At 34.3% G+C, this 23,922-nt stretch overlaps 4 protein-coding genes across 6 annotated transcripts in view; 3 read left to right on the top strand and 1 right to left on the bottom strand.

The window, feature by feature from the left end:
- Positions 1-2,915, top strand: part of LOC123549585 (uncharacterized) — a 47,558-nt gene extending 44,643 nt beyond the window's left edge. For all 3 annotated transcript variants that reach the window (XM_045337778.2, XM_045337781.2, XM_045337779.2), the window contains exon 2: positions 881-2,915. In XM_045337778.2, coding sequence (XP_045193713.2) covers positions 881-1,823 — 943 coding nt within the window. In that variant the 3' untranslated portion in view covers positions 1,824-2,915. The remainder of the gene's footprint in view (positions 1-880) is intronic.
- Positions 2,916-5,032: 2,117 nt separating this feature from the next.
- Positions 5,033-6,768, top strand: LOC123550656 (uncharacterized). Its single transcript, XM_045339083.2, has 2 exons — positions 5,033-6,138; positions 6,272-6,768. The coding sequence occupies exons 1-2, from the start codon at positions 5,814-5,816 to the stop codon at positions 6,766-6,768; spliced, it is 822 nt and encodes a 273-aa protein (XP_045195018.2). The 5' UTR covers positions 5,033-5,813.
- A 237-nt stretch (positions 6,769-7,005) lies between these two features.
- LOC123550293 (uncharacterized) lies at positions 7,006-16,621 on the top strand. The gene is made up of 2 exons (XM_045338723.2): positions 7,006-8,722; positions 14,810-16,621. Exons 1-2 carry the CDS (start codon positions 8,187-8,189, stop codon positions 15,759-15,761), a joined length of 1,488 nt encoding a protein of 495 aa, XP_045194658.2. The 5' UTR covers positions 7,006-8,186; the 3' UTR covers positions 15,762-16,621.
- Positions 16,622-20,304: 3,683 nt separating this feature from the next.
- On the bottom strand, positions 20,305-23,114 carry LOC123550295 (uncharacterized). Its single transcript, XM_045338724.2, has 2 exons — positions 22,357-23,114; positions 20,305-22,008 (listed from the first exon to the last, which is right to left on the bottom strand). The coding sequence occupies exons 1-2, from the start codon at positions 22,857-22,859 to the stop codon at positions 21,057-21,059; spliced, it is 1,455 nt and encodes a 484-aa protein (XP_045194659.2). The 5' UTR covers positions 22,860-23,114; the 3' UTR covers positions 20,305-21,056.
- Positions 23,115-23,922: the final 808 nt, after the last annotated feature.

Below are 23,922 nucleotides of genomic sequence, written 5' to 3'. Positions count from 1 at the left end.
CGGTTTGGGCAGATTCAAGTATTGATATTCATATTACTTGATCAACTTGAGGCTGACAGAGGCTTAGATACTGTGCATTTACTGATCACTGTTCCTACAACACAGCTGACAAATTACGTAGATAAATGAACTTTAAAAGAATTTATTTTACTTTAAATCATCCTATAGACCAAAGATTGGCTTGTGATTGAACCCATGGTCACGAAAACAAATGACTACGGTAATTTGAAGCAGCTGGACACTCAAACGTACTCACACCACATGTTTTAAGTCATATACATTGTATAATGCTTCATTTTTATAAATGTTCTCGGAAATAAATCCTTTATCATAAGTAAAATTTCTCACGCATCAGTACCATAGATTAGGTGTTTTACTGCTAATTCGCTAATACACAGGCTGTCCTTTAATCTTTTATATTTAGTTTTTTTATCTTCAATTTGCTTCTTTCCCTAGATGTTATTCTTGTGATATTTGACCTTTTTGTGTCAAACCGCCGTAAATTTCAAATGCAAGGCCACCCTGATATTCCAGAAATTAGTGAAGGAGATGACTGTTGTTGTATCTGGTTTTATCAACATTGATACCGATCATGTGAATTTAGTTATCCAAACCGTTACATGTACGTACTAAATCCAAACAGTTAACTGTTTTTCGATCACGCATGCTTAACAATGGACCGAGTAATTGCAATTGTAAACGAGCTACAAGTACAGTGCTTTCGTAAATCTTAATAAAAGAATACAGAATATTTCTAAGTATCACAGTCGACATATATACTGTTACATTCTTAAAAAAACACGAGTAAAATGTAACTCAAGGTTTTATTAAAGCGTTTCAGTAATTGTGTATACATGCTGTTTTTTTTTTATTGTTTCAGATATAATGCAGTGTTGTTCCAGTGCATGTTGCCTCAGTCCGTGGAACTACCCACGCATGTTTCCTTAGTAAGCAGAAGTTGTGAGACGCCAATGAACTTGCTCGATATCCAGTACGTGCGGTCGCCGTATGTTGACAAACATAGGTTCACAGTTTGTCTGTCGCCACTTAATTTTAGATATAATCGTGATTATGAAATAATAGAATGGGTAGAACTAAACAGAATTCTTGGAGCAGACAAATTCATTATTTACAATTATTCATCCGCCATTAATGTAGCACGTGTACTGGATTATTACTCAGAACGAGGCTTAACGGAAGTAGTGCAATGGAACTTACCGGTAGGAGTAGATACATGGCCTAGAGAGAATAAAACAGTTGAGATATATTATTTTGGCCAGATTGCCGCATTACATGATTGTCTATATAGAAATAAAGGCGTTTCGGAGTTTATCGTTAATCTCGATGTTGATGAATTTATTATTCCACATGGTATAAATGTAACAAAATGGTCTGACATGTTAATGCAGCTGAAGCAGGATTCAAACGTATACTTGTTTAGGAATACTTTCTTTAAAAAAGAATGGAACAATGTAGGCATTGAAATACAAAATAAATCGTTAGTTGATAAACATCGACTTGTCACACTTCAAAAACTGCAGCACGAAACAGAAATATTTTCACCAAGGTCAAGGTCGAAATATTTTGCAAAAGCCGATGGTGTGTTTCAAGTAATGATACACGAAGTGCCTTGGATGAAGAACGCATACGTACCGATAGAAATCAGACTTTTACATCATTACAGAGACTGGGAAACACTGGATGATCCTCCGAATGTTAAAGTTTTAGACAAAACTGTACCTCAAAAGTTTGGTCAACTTTTGATCAAGAATGTACAAACTGTTTGGTCAGACTTAAACATAATAAATAATTTGAGGCAATGAGTTTAGAAAAAATAATACAAGTAAAGCCACATGCAATGCTGATCGATCATGAATTCTGTTTAGTGCAAAAGGGTAGATAGTTAGTGTTTATTTAATACCATTTGTAAGAAAAATAAAGTCTATGTATTTACTTTACACGCTAAGACGATATTAATTGATATATACAAGAAGTTACTGAGAGTGTTTTTATTTACCCTAGTATCAGTAAAATAATGATATAATCTATGGTGGCTGATTTCTGCCATTTCTCCTTCCGCCAGGATAACAATCAGCGTGCTGATACGAAAATACATTATACGTCATGTCGGCGTGCTTATTTGTTGTTCTGCAAACAAGCCAGAACGAAATGGCAGATATCATTTACCATAATTATATACTATTCTCTTAAAGTTAGCACTTTTTATAAGTTGTGATACAATTACACTTCAATTAATCATACTGTGTACATTACCGAAAACAATCTATTGGAAGTGAATCTAGGGGTTACTCCCATTGCCAGTAGGTAAGATAAATAAGAGCGAATGTTCAATACCTCTGTGTAAAGACTGTCCCTTCTAAAACAAAAGGAAAATGGATAACTAAAATTATTATATCACATTGCAATGAATTACCTTTAACAAATAATAAGACACTTACTTAGTGTAAGATCAAAAATACTTGTTTGCGCTTAGGGTAGGTAGATAAAACGTTTTTCATACTAATTAATAGATTTATCTTAAGAAAATCATATTCCACAGCCATGTTATCTTTAAACAGGAAGTTATAAGAAAGTTTTGCATGTATAGTAAAGTAAAAGCCAGTCTATTGTATTTTTCTTCAGTTTTGAGAAAAGATTAACAAAATTTTGACAAGTTATTGAATATTTAGTGTAAAAGTAATCCTAGCACCTTAATTTTATACCATTTTATGTGAAATGCCCATAATTTTAGCATACAGTATGCTGGACAAACGAAACAACCTTTTAAAACAATATTTCGGGAACACTGTTATAAAAAACGTTAAAACAATAAATTTTGATTTCTTATACCATCATGTCGGCATTCAGACTAAATTGAATGTTACTTAAATTATAAATAAATGAATTAAATGTTTCTATAACTCATTCTTTTACGTACTATTTCAAAAGATTTCGAAATTTATATATTCTCTTTCTCTATATTTATCGTCTGCAACTTTCAACAACGCTCAGTATATTCTCTTTCACAACGATGACCGCTTCTGCAAAATGTTTGCCAGTGACAATTGCCAGTGACAAACTAAAAATTCAAGGTATTGTAGGGTTAAGCTAATTTCGTTCTTTTTCTTTTTTGGTTTGCTTAATTCGTTTCAATCGTATTTTACCGTATATATGTACATATTCTATCCACACACATACAACCAGTATACATAAATACATAATGTAAATATACAAAAGTGTCGGGCCAGAAGTTATTACAAAATTAGGGGCCTTGTTCTGAGAAAGCAACCAAACGGTTATTTAGAAATACTGTCGTTATGTTATTTTTTTTTCTGTAAAATTCTAGCCATGTTTTGTAAAGTCTGGTCGAAAAAGTGTAGAATAAAGTGTTAAAAATAATTCAATTATTTTGAAATCTTGTGTGTGATACTTAAGAAATTCTACGTAATTGCTTCAAAATTCAAATTTTCATGTTAAAGAACATGTTTTCTGAAAATAAGTCCAAATTAATGTTATTTTCAGGACAATTATAGTTTCTGTCTAAAATATAGTTAATATATTCACTTATTTCCATTTTATCACATCTTCATATTTAAATAAATAAAAACGCATTTTTTTATGAGAAACAACTTTGTTCTGATGTGTTTTGATTGCTTGGATGACAAAACAAAACTACAAAATCAATAAATGTTATATCTCTTAAAACAGTTATAAGTATTCAAAGCCTTCTATGTGGCAGAAAGATAAATATCAGCAGAGTAGAAGTTAGAGATAACTCTTTAGGGCAGAATGAGTTAATACAGTGAAATCGTTTTTCTTTTATTCTTAAGATACCAATCAGCAGTATAAAGGGAAAATTTAAACATTGTTGTAGGTCACATATTATACGTGTGTTTGATTTTTAGCGGCATTCTCCAATAGTATTTCAGTTATACAACGGCGTGCAGTTAATGTAGAGGACCAGACATTGTTACATCACACTGCATCAGGTTTTTGTGTAAATTTGGACTGACAATTTACGTGTAAGAAGAGGGGCAGCCATCACATTTAAGTGTTTGGTCGCTGTCGAGGACCTCGTGGCCGCAACACCAACATGAGGATTGGATCTAGGGAGAGGTACATCAGTATAAAGCATAAGTTAGATAGTGCGGATACTCGAAAATTTCGGATGGCAGCCTAAGTTTTCTTGTTGTTCATAATAAAAGCACAGGACATTGTATACTTATAGCGTCATTATATGTTCTAAGATTCTGTTCCCGGGGACGGACATAACGCACGTACATCTAGCAGCCTAACCCAGCACAAAACGACATAATACATTTTCAAATATGTATTCCGCTTCCAATTGCAAGATCAGCTTTAAAAGTGAATCATTTCTGTAATAGAAAAGCCATTTTTTTACGCAAACATTCTTACTAACTGCAAAAGTTGAATGAACATAGGGGCCTCCTTGACTGAGAGGCTAAGGTGGCTGTCTTCAAATAACTTGCCCCTCAATTATGCGGGTTAAAGCCTTCCCCGGGACGAAGAATTTAATGAGGAAACCATCCAGCTACCTCTCGGAAGGTCAATGGTTCTACCCAGATGCCCGTCCATTATGAAATGATGCCGGGAGGGGCACATGGGTGTCTTTCTCCACCACGGAAAGTTAGAAAACCGCAATATGACCTATAATTGTCTCAATGTGACATTAAACCCAACAAAAACAGAAACATACTGGTACTAATGATACTGATGATGATGATGATGATGTGACATTAAATCCAACAAAAGTAGGATAAATATGTATATAATAATAATAATAATAATGAAGATGATGATGATGATGATGATGATGATGATGATGATGATGATGATAATTAATAATAATAATAATAATAATAATAATAATGAAGATGATGATGATGATGATGATGATGATGATAATAATACTCTTGATGCATCTGGTCCTTGATGAAGGGCTAGGACAAGTTGTTCGAGGTCAATTTGATAAAAGTTGTTAAAACTGTGAGGTTGGTCTAAAAATTTTATTGCGGTTACGAGTGCCAATCGCTGCATAAATGTCCCCGAAACTGGTTGCATTTCTTCGTGGCCTTTCGTTGAACCGAAATGGTGGCATCGGTCTGTAATTCTGCTTTTCATCTACTTCTGTGCTAAATCTATCAACAATGCCATGATCTGCAAATGATAAGAGTAAAAGTGCATTGAAGACGATCCAGTTTGCCCTCTCACTTCTTAGAACAAAGTTTACGAATTCGTCTTTCCATGTGTCTACAGCATAATAGTCTAGTAGAACAAGTAGAATTCTAGTATCAATCCTTGACACAACAATATCAAAGTTCACCACTGGATTCGACAAGTCCACTACGAACTGTTTGTGATATTGCTCAATGTCCCCTTCTTTCAGAAATCCGTCAAGTTGCTCTCGCAGGTACTGTTCATGACATTCCCCGAGCGACAATATCTTCTCTGTCTTATTGTATATATCGTTGTGCGTTAACAGCATGTCGAGAGTTTGAGACCTCTGTCTCAGTGTTTCGATGCTGAAAACTTTCACCTTCATCTTCTGGAATTTATAAGCTGTATGATAGTTTGTAAGCGTGTTGACAGTATGATTGCATTCGACAGAATGAAGCTCGATGGTCTATTTCCCTGGTACTGTACCGAAAAAAATAACTTTTTCAATCAATCTGCTTTCTGATTGGTTAATACAAAGTAGGCGTGGTTTAAATGCCACATTCTGATTGGTTAAAACAATTTTTGCTAGAGATAGTGTGCGCGGATGGTTTTAACTCTCATTCTGTATCAGAAAGATGAACAGAGCAGCCGCAAATTTACTTAGCTCATTCATGACGAAGAGCCGTCAACAAGCAATGGAAACATTTGTTGTATACAAACGAAGAGGCCTTATTAGAAGAGCTCAGAACTTGATCGAAAACATCGATAACGTCGTTACTTGCATCAACTTGGATCGCGGACGAGATCCTTCCTTGTTCAAGAGTAGCATGTCGGCGCTATCCAAACTGAACTTGTGGGAAAACGAGATCAGAGAGGCAACGAATGACAAAGATATGCCGGACATCATATCGGCTGCGAGGTTTCTCTTGGAGAACCAAGGCTTGCTGATGGATGAAATTGGTGAGTTGACACTTTCAAATTGAACTAGATATATTTTTGTTTAAGCTAATAGTGATTTGACTTTTTGAAATAACCGTGTAACATTTTTAGATAAGATTTAACTGAAATTCGTTTTTTTTCTTCTCTGTTTCAGACAACAGTGACAGAGTAAAGAGACAGTTGCTTCCGACAGATATCGCGATAGATAGTGATGAAGAAGAAGAAGAAGATGATGATGATCTACCAGATATATTTGGTCCGACTTTAATGAGAGCACCTACGTGTACTTTGAAGTCAAAAAGTCCCGTAAAAGGCATCAAAGGACTGCATAAGCTGAAACCGTACTCAAGGCCTACATCAACTGTTACAAGTGCAAGCAGCACAAGCAGTACATTGTCAGAAACGGTTTGGGAAAAGAGGGAAAATGAGATGCTGGTGGCTCATCAGAGAGAACTGTCTAAAGCTAAGCAAGAGGCAAGGGACGAACTGTTATTATGCATTATATGTCTGTCAGCCGAGAAAGATCACACACTAGTGCCTTGCGGACACACCTTTTGCAAAGACTGTTCACGTAAGAGTAAAGCTAACGGAAAGTGCTTCTTTTGCATGGCCAAAGTAAATTCGTGTGTGAAAATGAGGTTAACGGACTAAAGTATTAGCTGATGTTATTCTTTGCCATAGCATGATGACAATATAATACAAAAAACTACTCTGTTTTGTTTTTCTTTATCTTAATTCAGGTTTATCCACAACACTTATCATGATACTATGCTGATACTAATAAATTTGATTTCAGAGTAGACAATTGACCATCAGTTTGAAATACAAATGTATTCATCTACTTTCATTAACAGTATATTATTATTATTATAATAGTAACGATAATTAGAGCCTAGTAAAATGTACTTGAGCTTTTCAAGTAGACATCATTCAGTTCTCTAGATATGTTGCTTGAACTTGCAGCAGATAATTTCCTTTCTTATATACCTATATACATGTGTTGTAATTTTTGTCAAAAATACAGCTTGTATTTCACAAGTAAATATGAACAAGCAGAAAGATATCCGTATTGTAGCTTTTGTATCGTATGTTTCGGACTACTTTCATATAATATGCATAACCGGATAGAGCACATAAAAACTTCATTCTTTTCTAGTTAAACATCAACAAACATATTTCATTCGATAACAACGAAAACAAAACAAATACACTTACAAAACAACAAACAAACAAAAAATGTGGATGTAAATCTAGATCTGGGATTTTGTATTCGGCTCTCTTAGATTTTGCAAAAACGGATCAAACGAGGCGCGATCGAGCTACTATTATAATAACTCTGTTTTATTTTTTCTTGCAGTAGACATTTTCTGTATTTTAGACACAATTTAAGGACAGTTTGGTTAGTAAGAATTAACAAAATAGTAGCCTTTAACTTGCTTCTTAACATGTGTATAAAATTGGTATAGTTCATCTCTCGTCTTAGCTTCCTGGTGAAACAAACCATAAAATTGAATTATCCAAATATTGCTCATGGTTGTCTAAGATAGGCGAGTGACAAAAGCAGATTTTAGATCAATATCTACAGCCGTGGTATCAATTCTCGACGTCAAGCATAGTTCATCAATTAGATTTGCATAGCCAAATTTGGATGCTGCAGAAACATTTATTTACAGCTATTGTTGCAAAATAGTGCATAGAAATATGGAACTTATCTAATATTTATGATAACTAATGGAATACATTGATCAACGATCAATTAGTTGTAACTGTATTGGTAGCTGCGCGGATTGGTTAAAAGGAAAATGTTAGAATATAAAAGAAAAGAAAATAATTGTAACTTTTTCTGAAATACTTCATTATGTACGACGTCTGTAAAAGATCGACGTTTGAAAGCGTGGACTTAGATTTCTCCTATTGAAACATTAATTTATTGAGAAATTGGTTTGTTTCGCCTTTGTTATAGGTGGTTCATGTATTTGCTATGCAGGGATGTTGCTACAGGAGATTTTATTATGATATGCTAGTGTGGATATCTTCAGTTCTACGCAAATACACTGTAATACGTACAAATGCCGAATTTATTACGCGCAGTAGTTTATAAAATGAGATTTAAAACGAGGAAATATTTCAAAATATCAACCTTATGTTGTGGTATTGTGGTTTTATTTTATACACTGTTTCAAAGCATTAACAGGAACATATTTAAACCAGAATTTCTGTCGGAAAATGACACATTAAGTCAGCAGTTTTCTCTAAGAAGTATTCACGTTCGTAGAATAAATGACTCAACATTAGACAACCACAGTGTCGACGAATGGAACTTGGATAATCATGGTTTTAATGTTGTAAGCACGTGTAAACAAACTTTATTCCCATTTCACCTCGCACGAAAAAACTCTTGGAGTGCAACGGACAGTAACAAAACGGCTTATGTATTTTCTGCGTACCTTTTCGACACGAACAAAACTGTAATAATTGGAATAAAGACGGCAGGTTCCTCAAAGTTCTACTGCCAATTTTGGTATCAAAGTCCTCATAATCAAAACGTGAAGATGAAGTCAAAATTGGCAAAAATAATAACAATATCCGAGGGGCTTGGTTTAAGGTATGTAATAGCACGGTTACACACATAACTTTTTTTTTCTAAAAAAAAAAAGACTCTTCGGTGTTTCAGACACCGTTTGCTGCATATAAATCAAAACATCTTTGAATATTTTATAAACTGCAGCTGAAACATTGTCATAAGAAGACAACAAAAATTGAAATTTTAAATCCGGAAATATTAATGTCAAGTGTTTAAATCAACATGGTTGCCTTTGAGTCATGCCAATAAAGAGGAGTCAGTTTGCCAACTGGTGGTTTTTATGCAATTTCCGTTCAAGCCGGGAAGTTAAGTTTACATTACATGCGTATAATATTCCGATGAAACAGTGAATACTTAGTCATTTGAGCCGTGCCATGGGAAAACCAACATAGTGGGTGTGCGACCAGCATGGATCCAGACCAGCCTGCGCATCCGCGCAGTCTGGTCAGGATGCATGCTGTTCGCTAATAGTTATTCCAATTCCAATAGGCTTTAAAAGCGAACAGCATGGAGCCTGACCAGACTGCGCGGATGCGCAGGCTGGTCTGGATCCATGCTGGTCGCATACCCACTATGTTGGTTTTCCCATGGCACGGCTCATTTATTGATTGGACTGAAAGGATGTAAAATAATGTATTTGAATAATAAGTCTTACTAATGTAAAATATTGATTCTATTTAATTCCTCTATAACGTAATTGTTGTTATAGTTCATTTAATTTGACCTTGCGGGGCGTGGTTTCGCGACGGTCCACTACATTAGTGTGCAGGGTATGTAGTACTTGTAACCAATGTAGCGTTGAAATTAGTCATTAGTTACCGACGATTACGGACTTAAAGAATTATATTGCTCTACCTATTTTGCACGTTTTTGAGATTACAATTATTTGCATAAGTCACAGATTAACTCCGCCCATCCAGGTCGAATAAAACGCACTATATGTCTGTTGATGCCGCTATAAAATTCAATAAATATAAATGAAAGTTTTTTTTTTCTTTTTTATAAAAATGAGTTAAAACCAGTATAAATCCGAGTATTGTATCTAAATAATCTAGAAAAAAAGTCTACCCATGATTTGTTATGTTTTCGGTTTGGTGTGTATGTTGTTAGCCATTTATATATATGTATACAAGTAAAATAAATAAGAAAATGTGTCAGTAAGTTTCCATAATATCTTATAAATAGTTTGCTTCTCTTATTTAAATATCAGTTACCATTTATACTGTCACTTCGCAATTTTGAGTAGTTCAATGGTAGTCTCAGACAATCCGGGTCTGCTCTTCTATTGGATGATTTATTTTGTAGCCACGATATTAATCTTACGTGGTAAAGAGATATGTATGTCGTGGTGACGTGATAACTATGTCTCGGCCAGAATAAACGTATGTTGTTGGAACGAGATATATATCACGGACATGAGATAATATGTTCTGACCAGGAGATAAAGAAATATATTATCGTGGCTCGTCTGTTGTAAAAAGGTCATTTTATACCTCGAAGAACAGTTCACTGAAATAACTAGGAGTTACTATTGATAAATTATCAATTGCTGATGCAATGGTTGACCCAAGAGCGAGAACAGCTTAATCTGGAGTAAAGTGTTTTATATCTATCCATTTTCACAAGTGATCATATAACATTGAAATATTTATGAGACTCACTAGCAGATGTCTCTATAGGTTTGAAATATTTAGTTTTACTAGTAATAAAGTTTTACCTTTAATAGGGGTTTCTCTGCTAGCAGCTGGCTTCTCGATAATGTAGTACTGACTATATGTAGAAAGGAAACTTATTATTTAAACTACACGTATATTTTGGATCAGTTTTACGAGAAGTAAACATAATTATACCATAACGATTGTTGGTTCAACCTTAATTAGACCAACATTTATTTTGCACTGAGACTCAGTCCGGTCATGAAATATGCTGACATGAGTTAAATTAGTGAAAAACGCTGTTCAAGTGGCAGTTTCAGTCACAAAAATGTCAGATTCAACGACACAAGTTCTGGTTGCTCTCGGTCATAGCACTCTGAAAATGCTCTAAACCATAGCAAGTTGTGTTTTTCCAGAAATGAGTCTAGCATTTACTTTCATATTTTTCTTTGGACCATTACTGAGATATGATAAGGGAATTATGTGCAATTCAAGTTGCTAGTAGAAAGAGGTGGCATATTTACATATTTTTTCCTCAAAATACCCCCAACCATACCACGTTATCTTGCGCTCACAAAGTCATTTTTTTTTAATAAATCTTAGTATTTCCCTGGATATTTCGACAAAAATGTTACCTGAATCGAGCCAGTTTTTGTCCGATTTTACTCGCAACCTTAGCTAATAAATCACGTGGGTTTGACACCGCGCGCGTAGGCGTCAGTGAAGATAACATTTTCAAAAGAGATTCCTCGTTAATAAGGGTTTTGATTTTATTATTATGATATTGTTCTTATAAAATATTAAACGTATGACAGAGCACAACCTTATCATAGCATTCTTCGCTGGGTACACATACAATAAATTGATTGTAATTCTGTATTGCCGTCGGGCGTATATCAAATATTTGTCCTGCTATTCTATAATGATGTTGATATCCTCCATATGTGTATATATTAGCTTACAGCTAACCCGCCTCTTTCGTACTCGCAATATCTTCGCTGCAATACTGAGTAGAGTTATCAAAATTAGAGAGAAAAAAACTGTCAAAAGATATGGTCATTATCAAAAAATGTTCTTAATTTTCTGGAAAGAAATTGCTTTGATACATTATGAGAAAATACATAAAATGTAGGTGAGAAGTAAACAGGCAGAAGTAAGTAGTTTAATATTCGACGTTTATCTTTCGATATATTTTTATTAGGGATGGGAACGAATATTCGAAAATCGGTCGAATATTCGAATATGAAAATCAAATTCAAATATTCGTTATTTATTGTATTTTTTTTTTTTTTCAAAATATGTATCATTGACTTTGGGCAATAAATAAATGCTTATTCTACAGAATAAAACCGTTAATTCTGTCGTATTTTTATCGCGTATCAAAAACCCTCCAATTAACAAGAAAACAGCAATTCATAATTGGCAGAGGCCATCGTTACGGATTAAAAGTTTGCAACAGGCGTAAATGTGTCAGATGCATGTTAAAAGATGTCCAATTAACAAGAAAAGTGCAAAGCATAATTAGCTGGGGTTATCGTTACGATTAACAGTTTGCATTGGGCGTGAATGTGACACCTTTTTATCTTTTGTTCATTTTAATTGGCGCCTGTTTTAGGTAACAAGTTTAAGATTTTTTTTTTCGAAAACCATACCAAACTTGTAGATATTGTCGATCTTTTTACAATATTTTGTACGACATTTCAGAGCGTCCGCAGAATCGGTTTTCATCCGCAAACGGCCGTACTCGAAATAAATTTTTAAGTAGTTTAAAATAAAATCAAGAAATAACATATGATTGATGCAAAAGATCATTCTGAAGGAGGTTTAAGTCTGCCTTACTTGCTTTTTTACACGCCAACTGAAAACTTTCAAAATGGCGGCGGCAATACAACAGCGCGACACGTGCTTAAGTAGGACGACCTGCTTTTTTTAAATTATAATCGATTTTATTTTTTTGTATCATTTTGAAGCTAAAACACAGAATTAGGTAAATATGTTTATCATTATACTGACAGAATCGTGAAATGAAACGCTAGGTTCGGCGGGTTTTATGGCCTGGTTACCCGAAACAAACATTTTTTTGGGCCTTATTACATACGATGATTCACTCTTTAAACAAAGGATGCATTGTGTATATGCCAATCACCTAATAAGAATTTAAAGTTTCCATTAAAACAGACCAAATATTCGAATATATTCGAATAATGCAAACCGAATATTCGAATAATGATTTCAGTATTCATTCCCATCCCTAGAATATAAGTCCATTTGTATTCTTAAACTTATATTTTCTAGTTGATTTTGTCTATTTTTGCATGCTGTTATGTTGTGTTCATTTCGGTAATTGTTGTACGCATGTCTAACGGAAGACGCCAAAACGAAAACACGGAAAATTCGACATATAAGATATTTGTCGTGTTTTCTACAAATAAGGGATTTGTCATGTTTTCGAGTTTTCGTGTTTTCTTGTCGGTGGGGCGAAAACTCGAAAACACGAAAACTTGACAAATAAGGTATTTGTCGTGTTTTCAACAATACCTATAATTTGTCAAGTTTTCTTTTTTTTTCTCATGTCGGCTTGGCGAAAACATGAAAACACGACAGCACGACAAATAAAGGGCGCCAATACATATTCGACATATTCATACGACAACACGAAAACTCGACAAATAAGTATGTCGTGTCGGCGCCCTGGAAACGTCGTGTTTTCGTGTAAAATTTGTCGTGTTTTTGTGTTGTCGCGTTTTAGCCACGCCAACACGAAATAGCAGAAATCAGCCACCATAATAATTGTAGTTGAATTGCTGTAAATAATAGGACTTGGGTCATTTATGGCTGTTTTAGGATTTATTATGGTGATATCAAACATTATGTTATATACAATAGTTAAAGGGAACCAACTTTTTGTTAAAGAATAATGTTATTTTACTAATCATAATACTAATAGAATTGAGGCCAATTAGAAACAAGTTCTATAAATAGCACCAATGAAAGCTCACTTCTCCTAAGGCATAAATAGGTAGATGAATAGTGTATCCAGCGATTGATGTTGACACGTCGAGGATTCAACTGATAATTTATCCCAGTATCTTGATGAGAAAGTTATTGCAACTACACTGTAAGGGCCGATAAATTATTTAAAAGAAGATATTTCACCTTCATTGACTGAAGTTTTTTAGCTACTAGTATATGGACAGCGTATAGACGAGGTTCAGCGTTATTGGTGAAGTACAGCCAAGGCATCGGGGTTATACATATATGGTAGTTGAATGCCATGTGTGATAGCTTATAGGCGCTGAGTATTTAGGATTCAGGGCAAACATATGGAGTTGCAGCTTCAATTCAGAAGACACAGGCTAAGCATCTATGCGACAGGACTGGTATGTTGTTGATTCAAAGACACTGACTGGTGGGAACTTCAACAAAAAGACCAGTCAAGTATAGTACCTTCAGTTTATAGGACTTTGATCATTCTGAGTTGGAAGTCGTTAGTTTAAAACATTGAATGATGTGCCTGATCCCTGAAATTATTTAGCTCATAATCTAAAACATTTAAGCGAGGTATCCGGAAAAAAATACTTGTGAGATATACAGGTCTCAACAGCTCTACGTTTTAACAAAAGACATTCTATATAGTTTGTCAGCTAGTCATAGACATAGTCGACTTAGCGATTGGACTCATTTCATTGCTGAAGGTACTAAGCGTAGGCACTTCCCTGGGTCACTTAACTCATATCCTGACAGGTACCATTCGTAAAATCTTAACGATAAACCCCAAATTTTGAGAAAAAAGAATAAAAATCACAACTAAACATAGAAAGAAAGGGTTGTGTTATGGATATGTCATTCCTACATTAAGTTATATTATATTGATTGTTAATTGTCCTGGCTTTGAGACATTATTTAAATGAGTTGTTTGTTTTCTGCAGTGTTCCAGAATATCCTACCACAATACTGATAAACAATTAGTTTTAGAAAGGATTCTTCTTTGTTTTTTTGGGGTTTTTCTTTTGCACATTATGCAAAGATTCTTTTTCTGTGCTGCAATACATTAGTCCCCACAAATTCTGAATATCTTTTTTAAAGATATTTCTTGTGTATATATAAACAGAACAGTCAAAACACTCGCTCCGTTGAATTGTAATTAGCCTTCCGATGAAAATACAGTGCCCGACTATTATCTTAAATATCCTTAATGTCGGAAAAAATAAAATACATTTGTTACATGTCATTTCAATTTAGATCTTTGCCGTCAAAACGAAGTTTAAAATAAAATTTCATGTTTATTTTGAAATTTTGATGTTGCTTTTTTTAATGTGGTCATACCGCGCGTGCATTATTACGGAAAGGGCAACCTTTGTTATTATTGCACCAATGTTGTTTATAAATACGAAAATGAAAGTGTTTTTTTTCTACATGAAATATGAAATTCAGCATGTGAATTTTATTTCAGATATACGGCTCTATTGTTCCAGTGCATGCTGCCACAGTCAAGTGCCTTTCCAACACATGTTTCCATAGTAAGCGAACGCTGTGAAACACCGATGAACTTGATCGATATTCAGTTCTTGAGAAGCCCATTTGCTAACAAGCATAGGTTCACAGTTTGTCTTACACCACTTAATTTTCGATATAATCGTGATTATGAAATACTAGAATGGATAGAACTAAATAGAATTCTTGGAGCAGACAAATTCATTGTTTACAATTATTCTTCCACCATTAATGTAGCACATGTGCTAGAGTACTACTCAAAACGAGGCTTAACGGAAGTAGTGCAATGGAACTTACCGGTAGGTGTAGATACATGGCCGAGAGAAAACAAATCGGTCGAAATACATTATTTTGGTCAGGTAGCTGCACTACAAGATTGTCTTTATAGGAATAAGGGTGTCTCGGAATTTATTGTAAATCTCGATGTAGATGAATTTATTATTCCACATGGTAAAAATGTAACGACATGGTCTGATATGTTAAGACAGCTGAAGCACGATTCAATAGTGTATATGTTTAGAAATACATTCTTTAAAAAGGAATGGAACAATACAGGCATTGAAATACACAATAAATCGTTAGTGGATAAACTACGACTTGTAACACTTCGGAAACTGCAGCATGAAAGGAAGTTGTCTCTACCAAAACAAAGGTCGAAATATTTTGCAAAAACTGCTGGGGTGTCTAAGGTGATGATACATGAAGTTCCAGAAGTGACAAACCTGGTAGTTCCTATAAACATCGGACTTCTTCATCATTACAGAAACTGGGAAACTTTAAATGACCCTCCACAGGCTAAGGTCTTGGATAAAACTGTGCCTGATAAATTTAGTGAAAGTTTGATTAAGAATGTACTAAAGGTTAGGTCAGATCTACAGCAATCACCGAAAGGAATACAATGTTCGAAATAGTGTTACATGAACCAGCCTAAAATGTAAGCCGGTTTGCAACTTTGGAAGCTGTTATAGTATGTGCCTCGGAATAGAAAGAAATGTTAGTGTCTAATATTTTCCATTAATTCAAAGTTTAATGCAGTGTAAGATAATAAAAAGGTAAATGAATACTGTTTAACGTGTCTTAATAACTACCTGTATTAAGACTTCACTTGCCTAAAGTAGCCAGTCAAGTAAGTTTCCAACTGGACTTTTGATTCTCAGTTCAACTTGTCTTAAACAGCCATCTGTCTTAAATAGCCAGATTGTAATATTACCACCTCGGCTGGCTGCTTAGTACGTGGTTTACTGTAAGATGCGGCTGAGAAACAAGAACTATAGTCTACATTATTGTCCTAAGATTATTATCAATAAATATCAGTTAAGATAATTTCCAGCTATTCATAGAAAATAAAACAGTACTGTAAATTCAAAAATTCAAAATTACCATAATAGGTATGAAAAAATTTAAACTACTTTTAATTTATAGCCTCTAACTGTTATTCTTTTCTTTGATTTTAATTTTTCTATGCAATACTGAAGGTACAGAATTTAAGCAAAAGTTATGACACTGTTTACAATACACTGGATTGAATAATTTACCCCAGACTTTACAAACAAATGGTGTGAAAATGTGTAAGTGGTGAAAAGGGTGTTGTTATTAGAGAAAATTGGGACAGTTCTTAAAACGTTTCATCAGACAATTGAAATTTAGGTGAAAAAATCCATCATTGAAAGTATACTTTTATGTGTATGTTTTATTTTACATGACGTGTATAAAACTTTTCAGATCTTTAATGATATAAGATGATCGAACAATCAAATACTTTTGAATTGTGAGTAGGTTTCTTTTACATGGATATAGAAGATATTCGTTTGTTTTTACGTAAAATGTAATTTTGGTTCATCTCGTGAGCCTCGAAAATTGTATTGTCAAGAGTAGCAATAAACCACTTTTATGAATACAATTTTCGAAGCTCACGAGATGAAATAAATTCCATCCTACTTAGAAATAAAACAAACTAATCTTCTTTTTATTTTCTGCTTTTTCTGAAACAAACGCTGTAAAGTTTGACCATGTATAGCTTTCTTGGAGTGATATTCAAATGTCACTCAAATACTGATTACGGCCGCTATATAGGAAAAAAGCATGCTAAAAAACCTGGAGGAAAATTTTGTGTTATTTCGGAAACAAACACTTGATTTAATTCATGGCAAGGGCAAAGTGCTATTTTTCATTTTTGTTTAAGCGTATATAAGGAAACGTTTTCTTATTCATGTGACAAGGGTATATCGAATGCAGATAATGTTTTATTCATAGTGTCATTGGAACTGGACAGCTGCTGCCGACACGTGTACTGAATGAGAAAATGGAATATCTGTTAACAGGCCTGGCAATATACTGTTTTTTCATTTATTTATTCAATCACAGTTTTGCTAGGCTGTACATGAAAATCTTAAAGATTTACAATCAAAATATTAAACATACTACTTTCGGGTAAATCCAAACAATACTAAATAATACTATTTTTGTTTTTGATCAAACAATGAGCAAAACGAGACGGGGTGTAAAAACTAAGGAAGCCTTGGCTTCAAAATCAATTCAATCTGTACATTTAAAACTACTTACTAGTACATGCCGCGAAGAATGACAATGTTTGTGGTAACATAAGAAGAAATTATTAAAAGAAGTATCATCTGGAGTAAAATAAAAAATATGTTTGATATTTTTCACTGTGAAAATTTCAAGTATACTCGTATATTTCAATTAAATCTCGGTAGTTCATCCGAAAGCATACCTCACAGAACCTGTAGATTGTATAAAGTACCATTTAGACAAGCTGCAGGCGAAACGTATTTAAACCACTCATCATGGTATAAATTAAGTTTCAGATCATAATTCGCGTTGGTGAGAGTAACCTTAGGTCAAAAACATGCAGGATATTTTTATCAGCAGAAATATAATTTATGCGAACATCATTTGTCAGGACGGTTAGGCTGCTCGTTTGGTGACAAAAAAGTCAAAATAAAAAGAATGCTGCATCAGTGAATCATGCGCCTGAAATAACGGCTCCAGGCTGAGGATCTAATTTTCTGCGAACAATAATACATGTACCAATTCAGAAGATCACGAAGAATTTATGCGATTGACTGGCCTAAATTTGACCGACTTCGACACGAAATGAAAGAAGGTATCATTCAATGAAGATGCTTTTAGACTTTAGAACGTAATGCATGTGCTTTATTGAGAACTGCCACGATGACGTTTACATAATTTTGTTGCTTTTTGGAGGGGTGTAACGTCCCAACGCCTAAAGTATAGCTAATATATTAACTATTTTTCCAATATAAAACTAATAATCTTCTTAGAACTGCCGCATATAGCCAGGCCTATCTTAGAAAAAAGAATTACTAACTTGTGTTCATAAATGTCCTGTAAACCACAAAAAAAAAAAATCACCAGGAAAAGCAGAGGTCATGTATCCTTTTGGAGATTTTTTTGTCTGACAGGTCAGCACAACGGAACATCTTCCAAACTGACAGCTAGAATGTAGGTATGAAATCCTGTGTAAGAAGGTTTGTAAACCTTTATATAAATGCAAAACATCTTCTTGAAAGCGCTACCAAAATGTCGAGTATAGGTTCATAATGAAATAAAAACAGAGACTGGCTTACATAAAACATGAAAATGCCACTGTAACTGGGAAAATCTTGAGGAGTCTTTCTTTCCGCCATTATCTGACTACCCGGAAGTGCTGTTTGATAACCTATTTAGTGCTATTGTTCCTATAAGCCAAATGGCGACACTTCAGCTTTTAATGGTGGAGGAAGATCCCAGGTGTCCCTCCAAACAACATTTCAGGCATTGGAATGCACCGATTTTCCGCAAGCCAGCTGGATTGCCTGTGGCATTATCCGCGAGCCCGTTCATGCCAGATAATCAAACAGAGTTACTGCATGCAATTGAGCATGGACGACAGCAAGAACACGAGTCCGGTAACCAGTACAGTGAGACACGGAATGGAAAGCATTCGGTTAAAATAGCCAATTTTAGACAGAGCCAAAAATGTTATTCAGTGTGCTGATATAGATATGAGCCGCGCCATGGGAAAATCTACATAGTGGGTTAGCGATCAGCATGGATCCAGACCAGCCTGCGCATCCGCGCAGTCTGGTCAGAATCCATGCTGTTCTCTAACGGTTTCTCTAGTTGCAGTAGGCTTTAAAAGCGAACAGCATGGAATCTGACCAGACTGCGCGGATGCGCAGGCTGGTCTGGATCCATGCTGATCGCAACCCCACTATGTTAGTTTTCTCATGGCACGGCTCATTTATTATTATCATTTCTATAGATCAACATTCTTAACGATAAAGTATACAAATGGTTTGAACGTAATTAGGAAGACATTCATAGAAATGCACCATAAAACTCTGGTGGTATTCAAATACTTATCAAAAATGGCAACCAGAGGAACAATAAAAATAATAATTTTGTTTAAATAGGATAACATATATTATAGCCAGTCTAACATTATTGTCAAGTAGGTAACATAGGCAATGAAGTGAAAGACATAAATTGAAACAACGTGTTATGAACAAAAGTTAATCCTTAGTGGCATAAGCAATATGTAGTATACAATGAAAACTATTTAAAATATAGGCAATATCAGAAGATAAAATTCTATACATTGCCAAGTGGTTAAAGAATAGAATGATGTTATTTCTTATCCGCGCACCAAAACCCTAAAAATCGCTTATGTGAGAAGAGGACGGGACAGCGTTGGATTACAATATTGTTTCTACGTCTGTATGAAATAGTAGTGACAGGAATAGACTAAACAAAACATAAAAAAACATGATATAAAATGTGAACACTACAAGGCTTTTACAATTTGTGATAAGACACAAATAGGGAAAAATAAATAAGAGAGAAAATACAAGAAAAAAATGAAAACGAAAAAGAAAGAAAGATGTCAAAGAATTGTCACATGAATTATATAAATAGGTAAGAAGAGAATGAAACGAATGCAAGGCCGCTAAGTACAGTAAATAAGAAACAACGGAAAGAGAATGTATAGAAAAAGATGAATATATTATATAAGTGTAGATAAGAATGCATTTTCATGAAACTTACAATGTCTGAGAACTCATGAATGGAAAGAATGATCAGTATACACCAATGACTGATGCTGTGTATGGTGGTGGTCAGAGAGATAGCACGCACAAATCAGAAAATAAGGAAACGAGCAGCCATAACAGCAACCTTCCCACTTCTTTAGGGATATGAAATAAGAATATCAGAAATATTACTGTGAAGTGATAATTTTAATAAAATTGATTGATTATAAATTGGTATTTGTTATTTACCGCTTGAAAAGTATGCATGTAACTATAGAGCTAAGTCACGATGACATGATTCGAAATATTGCGATATCACGATGCGAAAACGCAAAAAAATCAATATTATTAAACAATAATAATATGGTATTTTCGCAACGTGTTTTCGCATCATGGCATCGTTATATCGTATTTCGTTCTCTTTCCTTGTTTTCAAGCAAAATTCATATCGTAATACAGGCTTTGTTATTAATCGTTACCAGGGAACAGGGAATACGCATTCAAAAGGCACTACATTACAAATTTCCTGTCCTTCTTAAAGCAAATGCTAGTTATAAGCTATCAAAAGAATACACATTCAAAGGAATTGTAACACACGGCTATAAAATATCATACAATCCTTTTTAGATTTCAAAAACTATACATATTCTATATAGAATCACTTACGCTTCATATCTTCATACAGAGTGCAAAATAAAGTACGGGACGTTTGCCAGCTTGACGCGTATTCTACAATCTACGCTAATCGTTACGTGTAGAACGTATCACATCAAATAGTTGCATATGAAAAAGAAATACTTTTTAGATAACATCTTTATTCAGATTACTGGTACATGTTTAAAAAATTATGAACTCCGAAATCGTCATGATAGAGAACGCTGCCTCTAGGAATACAACACATGCCACTATACAGAATTCGGTCTAATACAACACATGTCACTATACAGAATGCGACCTAATACAACGCATGTCACTATAGGGAACGCGGCCAAATACAACTCCTGTCACTATACAGAACGCGGCCTAATACAACGAATGTCATTATACAGAATGTGGCCTAATACAACGCATGTCACTATACAGAACGCGGATTATATGAATATAACGCAAGCTATCGTAAAAATACATCTCAAGTCACTTTGATAAATCATTCTGTTATTTAAAGTTTTTCTGTAATTCCAGCCAAACGTTTTGTATATTGTGAACTAATGTTTTGCCATATTTGTGTATCACAGTATTGTCAACGACTCTGTCTGCTGTAGCAGGGTATAAATCCTCACAATTTCTGTAATGATGAAGGAGCCCAATTTTCGGGGAAACAGCAAGCATTTTAGTATATGACAAACCGCGGACATCGTGTACCATTAAGCTAAATATTTCTGATGTTCGTGCAAAATACTTTGATCTTACTCTAACTGGATAAATATTTTGTTCGTGTTCAAATTTTTGAAGAGTAATTAATCGATATTTTTCTATTAATGTTTTGTTTAAGACCGATATATTTGTATTTTTCCATTCCTTTCGAAAGAAAGTATTTCGAAAAAGGTAGGCCGAATAAACTTTTCTTTTTATCTTATATAACTGCTCCAACATGTCAGACCAAGTTTGCGCATGATCTGAATGTGGGATGATAAATTCATCAAGGTCTATATTCACAATGAATTCAGAATGAGACTTGCTCCTGTACATGCAGTCATTTAATGCAGCAATTTGACCAAAATAATGAATTTCGACCGGGTTTTTTGTTTCCTGGTAGGAATCAACTTTCATTGGCAATTGCCATTGTACTACTTCCGTCGTGCCTCGTTTTGAGTATAAATCAAGAACACGCTTTACATTAATGGAAGAGGAATAATTATACACTATAAATTTTTCTGCTCCAAGAATTTTGTTAAGTTCTATCCATTCGACAAGTTCAGAATCACCATCGTAATGATAATTAAGAGGAGTGAGACACACAGTGAATAGTCTTCTGTCAGTACCTTTGTTAAAATGTTGGTCAACTCCAAGAACATGAAGAGGAGTTTCGCAGCTTTCGTTGACAACAGACACAAAATCAGGTATTGCAGATGAAGTAAGCAAACACTCAAACAGAGCTGCCGTGTACCTGAAAAATAGAAATAAAAAGCCCCACTTAATTTCAAGATATGTAAACACTCAGCGTAAAGTATATTTTCACGATATGTAAAAAGTCATCGTTAGGACGAAATAGATTTATAAACGTTTTTCTATTTTTATATAAATTATAAACCAATATTACAAATATATATTTAACACCTAATCTCTGCAAATCATGTTTGTTCAATATCTGCGCGATGTACTTTTGAAACGCGCCTTATGTAATCTTTTGAAGTTGCAATAATGCTAGTTTTTCATCGAACTAATCATTCCAGAGCACGCTTTCAACAACATCAAACATTAATGATTTTAATAGAAAATCCGAATGAAGACGTACAGTTTCCCGTGTCCTTCTGGCAGAACAATCACTCTCGCTGTCCTTTGTTCCATATTAAAAGAACGGTATTTATCCTTGCGGTACCACAGTTGACAATAATAGGTTGAATGATCTTTAATTTTAGCTCCAATAATGACAAGTTTTCTTTTGTCTTTCATAGAATAAACAGAAAACACGAAAGCTGTTTGGTTTTTGTTCACCGGGCGCCATCTTACCTCCAGTGATAAATGTACCGGGAAAAGTAGTCCTTTACAGTCACCACTGATAACTTTTTCTAACTGTACTTCTGTTTTGTTTTTAGAGTTAACTAGCAGTTCAGTTGAATTGTATTTGAACTGATCTATATGCACATCGTTACTGTATGCAGAATTATTTATATCTGATGAATGTATCTTGTGTGACACCGACAGATACAATACCACAAGAGCAACATTCACAATAATAATCCATAATAAATTCGTTTTTAACAGTATCGACATCCTTTGTGTGTGAATTCCAGTCATGACAGCATTTTTGCCCTCATCTAAAATGAATAACTTCTTTCTCAAATTGTTAAATTTTATATAGCCCGATTATAATGCGTTAATTTGTGAAATTAAAAGTTGCAATAGTTGAAAAAGATGTGATATCAATTTAGATGCTGTACTTGTTGTCAATTTAATGATACGGTGTTAAATTATATCAGTTTTACTGACAACTAGCTAATCAGTTACTAGTATCATATGTGAGAGTAAACACTGATCTTGGTTAAACTTACATATCTGACCCATGATAACTTTTCTACACAGATATCGCCGTTTGATGCACGTATACATGATTCAGAACTACGACTCAACAATTGCAAAACTGATTTGTTTTAATAATTTGACTTTTTCGGCGACGCCGTCTAAATTCGTTTTCGTTACCTATGCCACGTGACTTCAGTTTGCAAATCAAACTACTTGATAACGCATTTAGCTATTATCAATGGAATTTTATGCAACGCTCTGCCTGTGGACGGTGTGCAATTCTTCTTTACTCATGTGATTGTGATACGCTTTGAGGAAGTAGACAAGCGTTTATCCTAAAGCGTTACGTATTAAAGCTAACTTGGGCTCAGTTTATTTAGCAAGAATATTGATACTCAAATAATAAGTAAGTTTAATAAATATGATAAACCTGTTCAAATCCAACATATATCAAATTAACGAAAGAGGCTGAATACGGTCTGCGTATCACATGAAAGGGTGTGATAAGAGTCTTGTATCTTAGAGAAGTGCTTCTAAAAGGAGTTTCCTAGTTACAGTTGTGTTTGTATATGAAAAGGTTCTTGCTTTGTGCATTATTCAGATGCGTTGTAGAATGTAGACTTGTTGCTTTGATATATTTGTTAAAATTATTAACTGATTGTATTTTAATATTTGTTTTAATGTATGCAAATATTGAACTCAGTTGAAATCTGTTATTATATATGCTAATAATGACTGAATCTCATACACAGAAATGAAGGTACGCTGCATACAGTTTTCTATGTATATGATACGGCCAAACTTGCTTAGAACAGAAATATTGAAATAATTACATGTA

This window comes from Mercenaria mercenaria, chromosome 6, assembly GCF_021730395.1.
Source record: "Mercenaria mercenaria strain notata chromosome 6, MADL_Memer_1, whole genome shotgun sequence".
Lineage (NCBI taxonomy): Eukaryota > Metazoa > Mollusca > Bivalvia > Venerida > Veneridae > Mercenaria > Mercenaria mercenaria.
This window is presented reverse-complemented; position numbering and strand designations above follow the sequence as displayed.

Coding starts and splice junctions, on each gene's coding strand:
- LOC123550656 (XM_045339083.2), top strand. CDS start 5,814: ATGAACAGAGCAGCCGCAAATTTACTTAGCTCATTCATGACGAAGAGC. Junction 6,139..6,271: donor CTTGCTGATGGATGAAATTG/GTGAGTTGACAC, acceptor TCTCTGTTTCAG/ACAACAGTGACAGAGTAAAG.
- LOC123550293 (XM_045338723.2), top strand. CDS start 8,187: ATGCCGAATTTATTACGCGCAGTAGTTTATAAAATGAGATTTAAAACG. Junction 8,723..14,809: donor TCCGAGGGGCTTGGTTTAAG/GTATGTAATAGC, acceptor ATTTTATTTCAG/ATATACGGCTCTATTGTTCC.
- LOC123550295 (XM_045338724.2), bottom strand. CDS start 22,859: ATGACTGGAATTCACACACAAAGGATGTCGATACTGTTAAAAACGAAT. Junction 22,009..22,356: donor CCAGAAGGACACGGGAAACT/GTACGTCTTCAT, acceptor TCTATTTTTCAG/GTACACGGCAGCTCTGTTTG.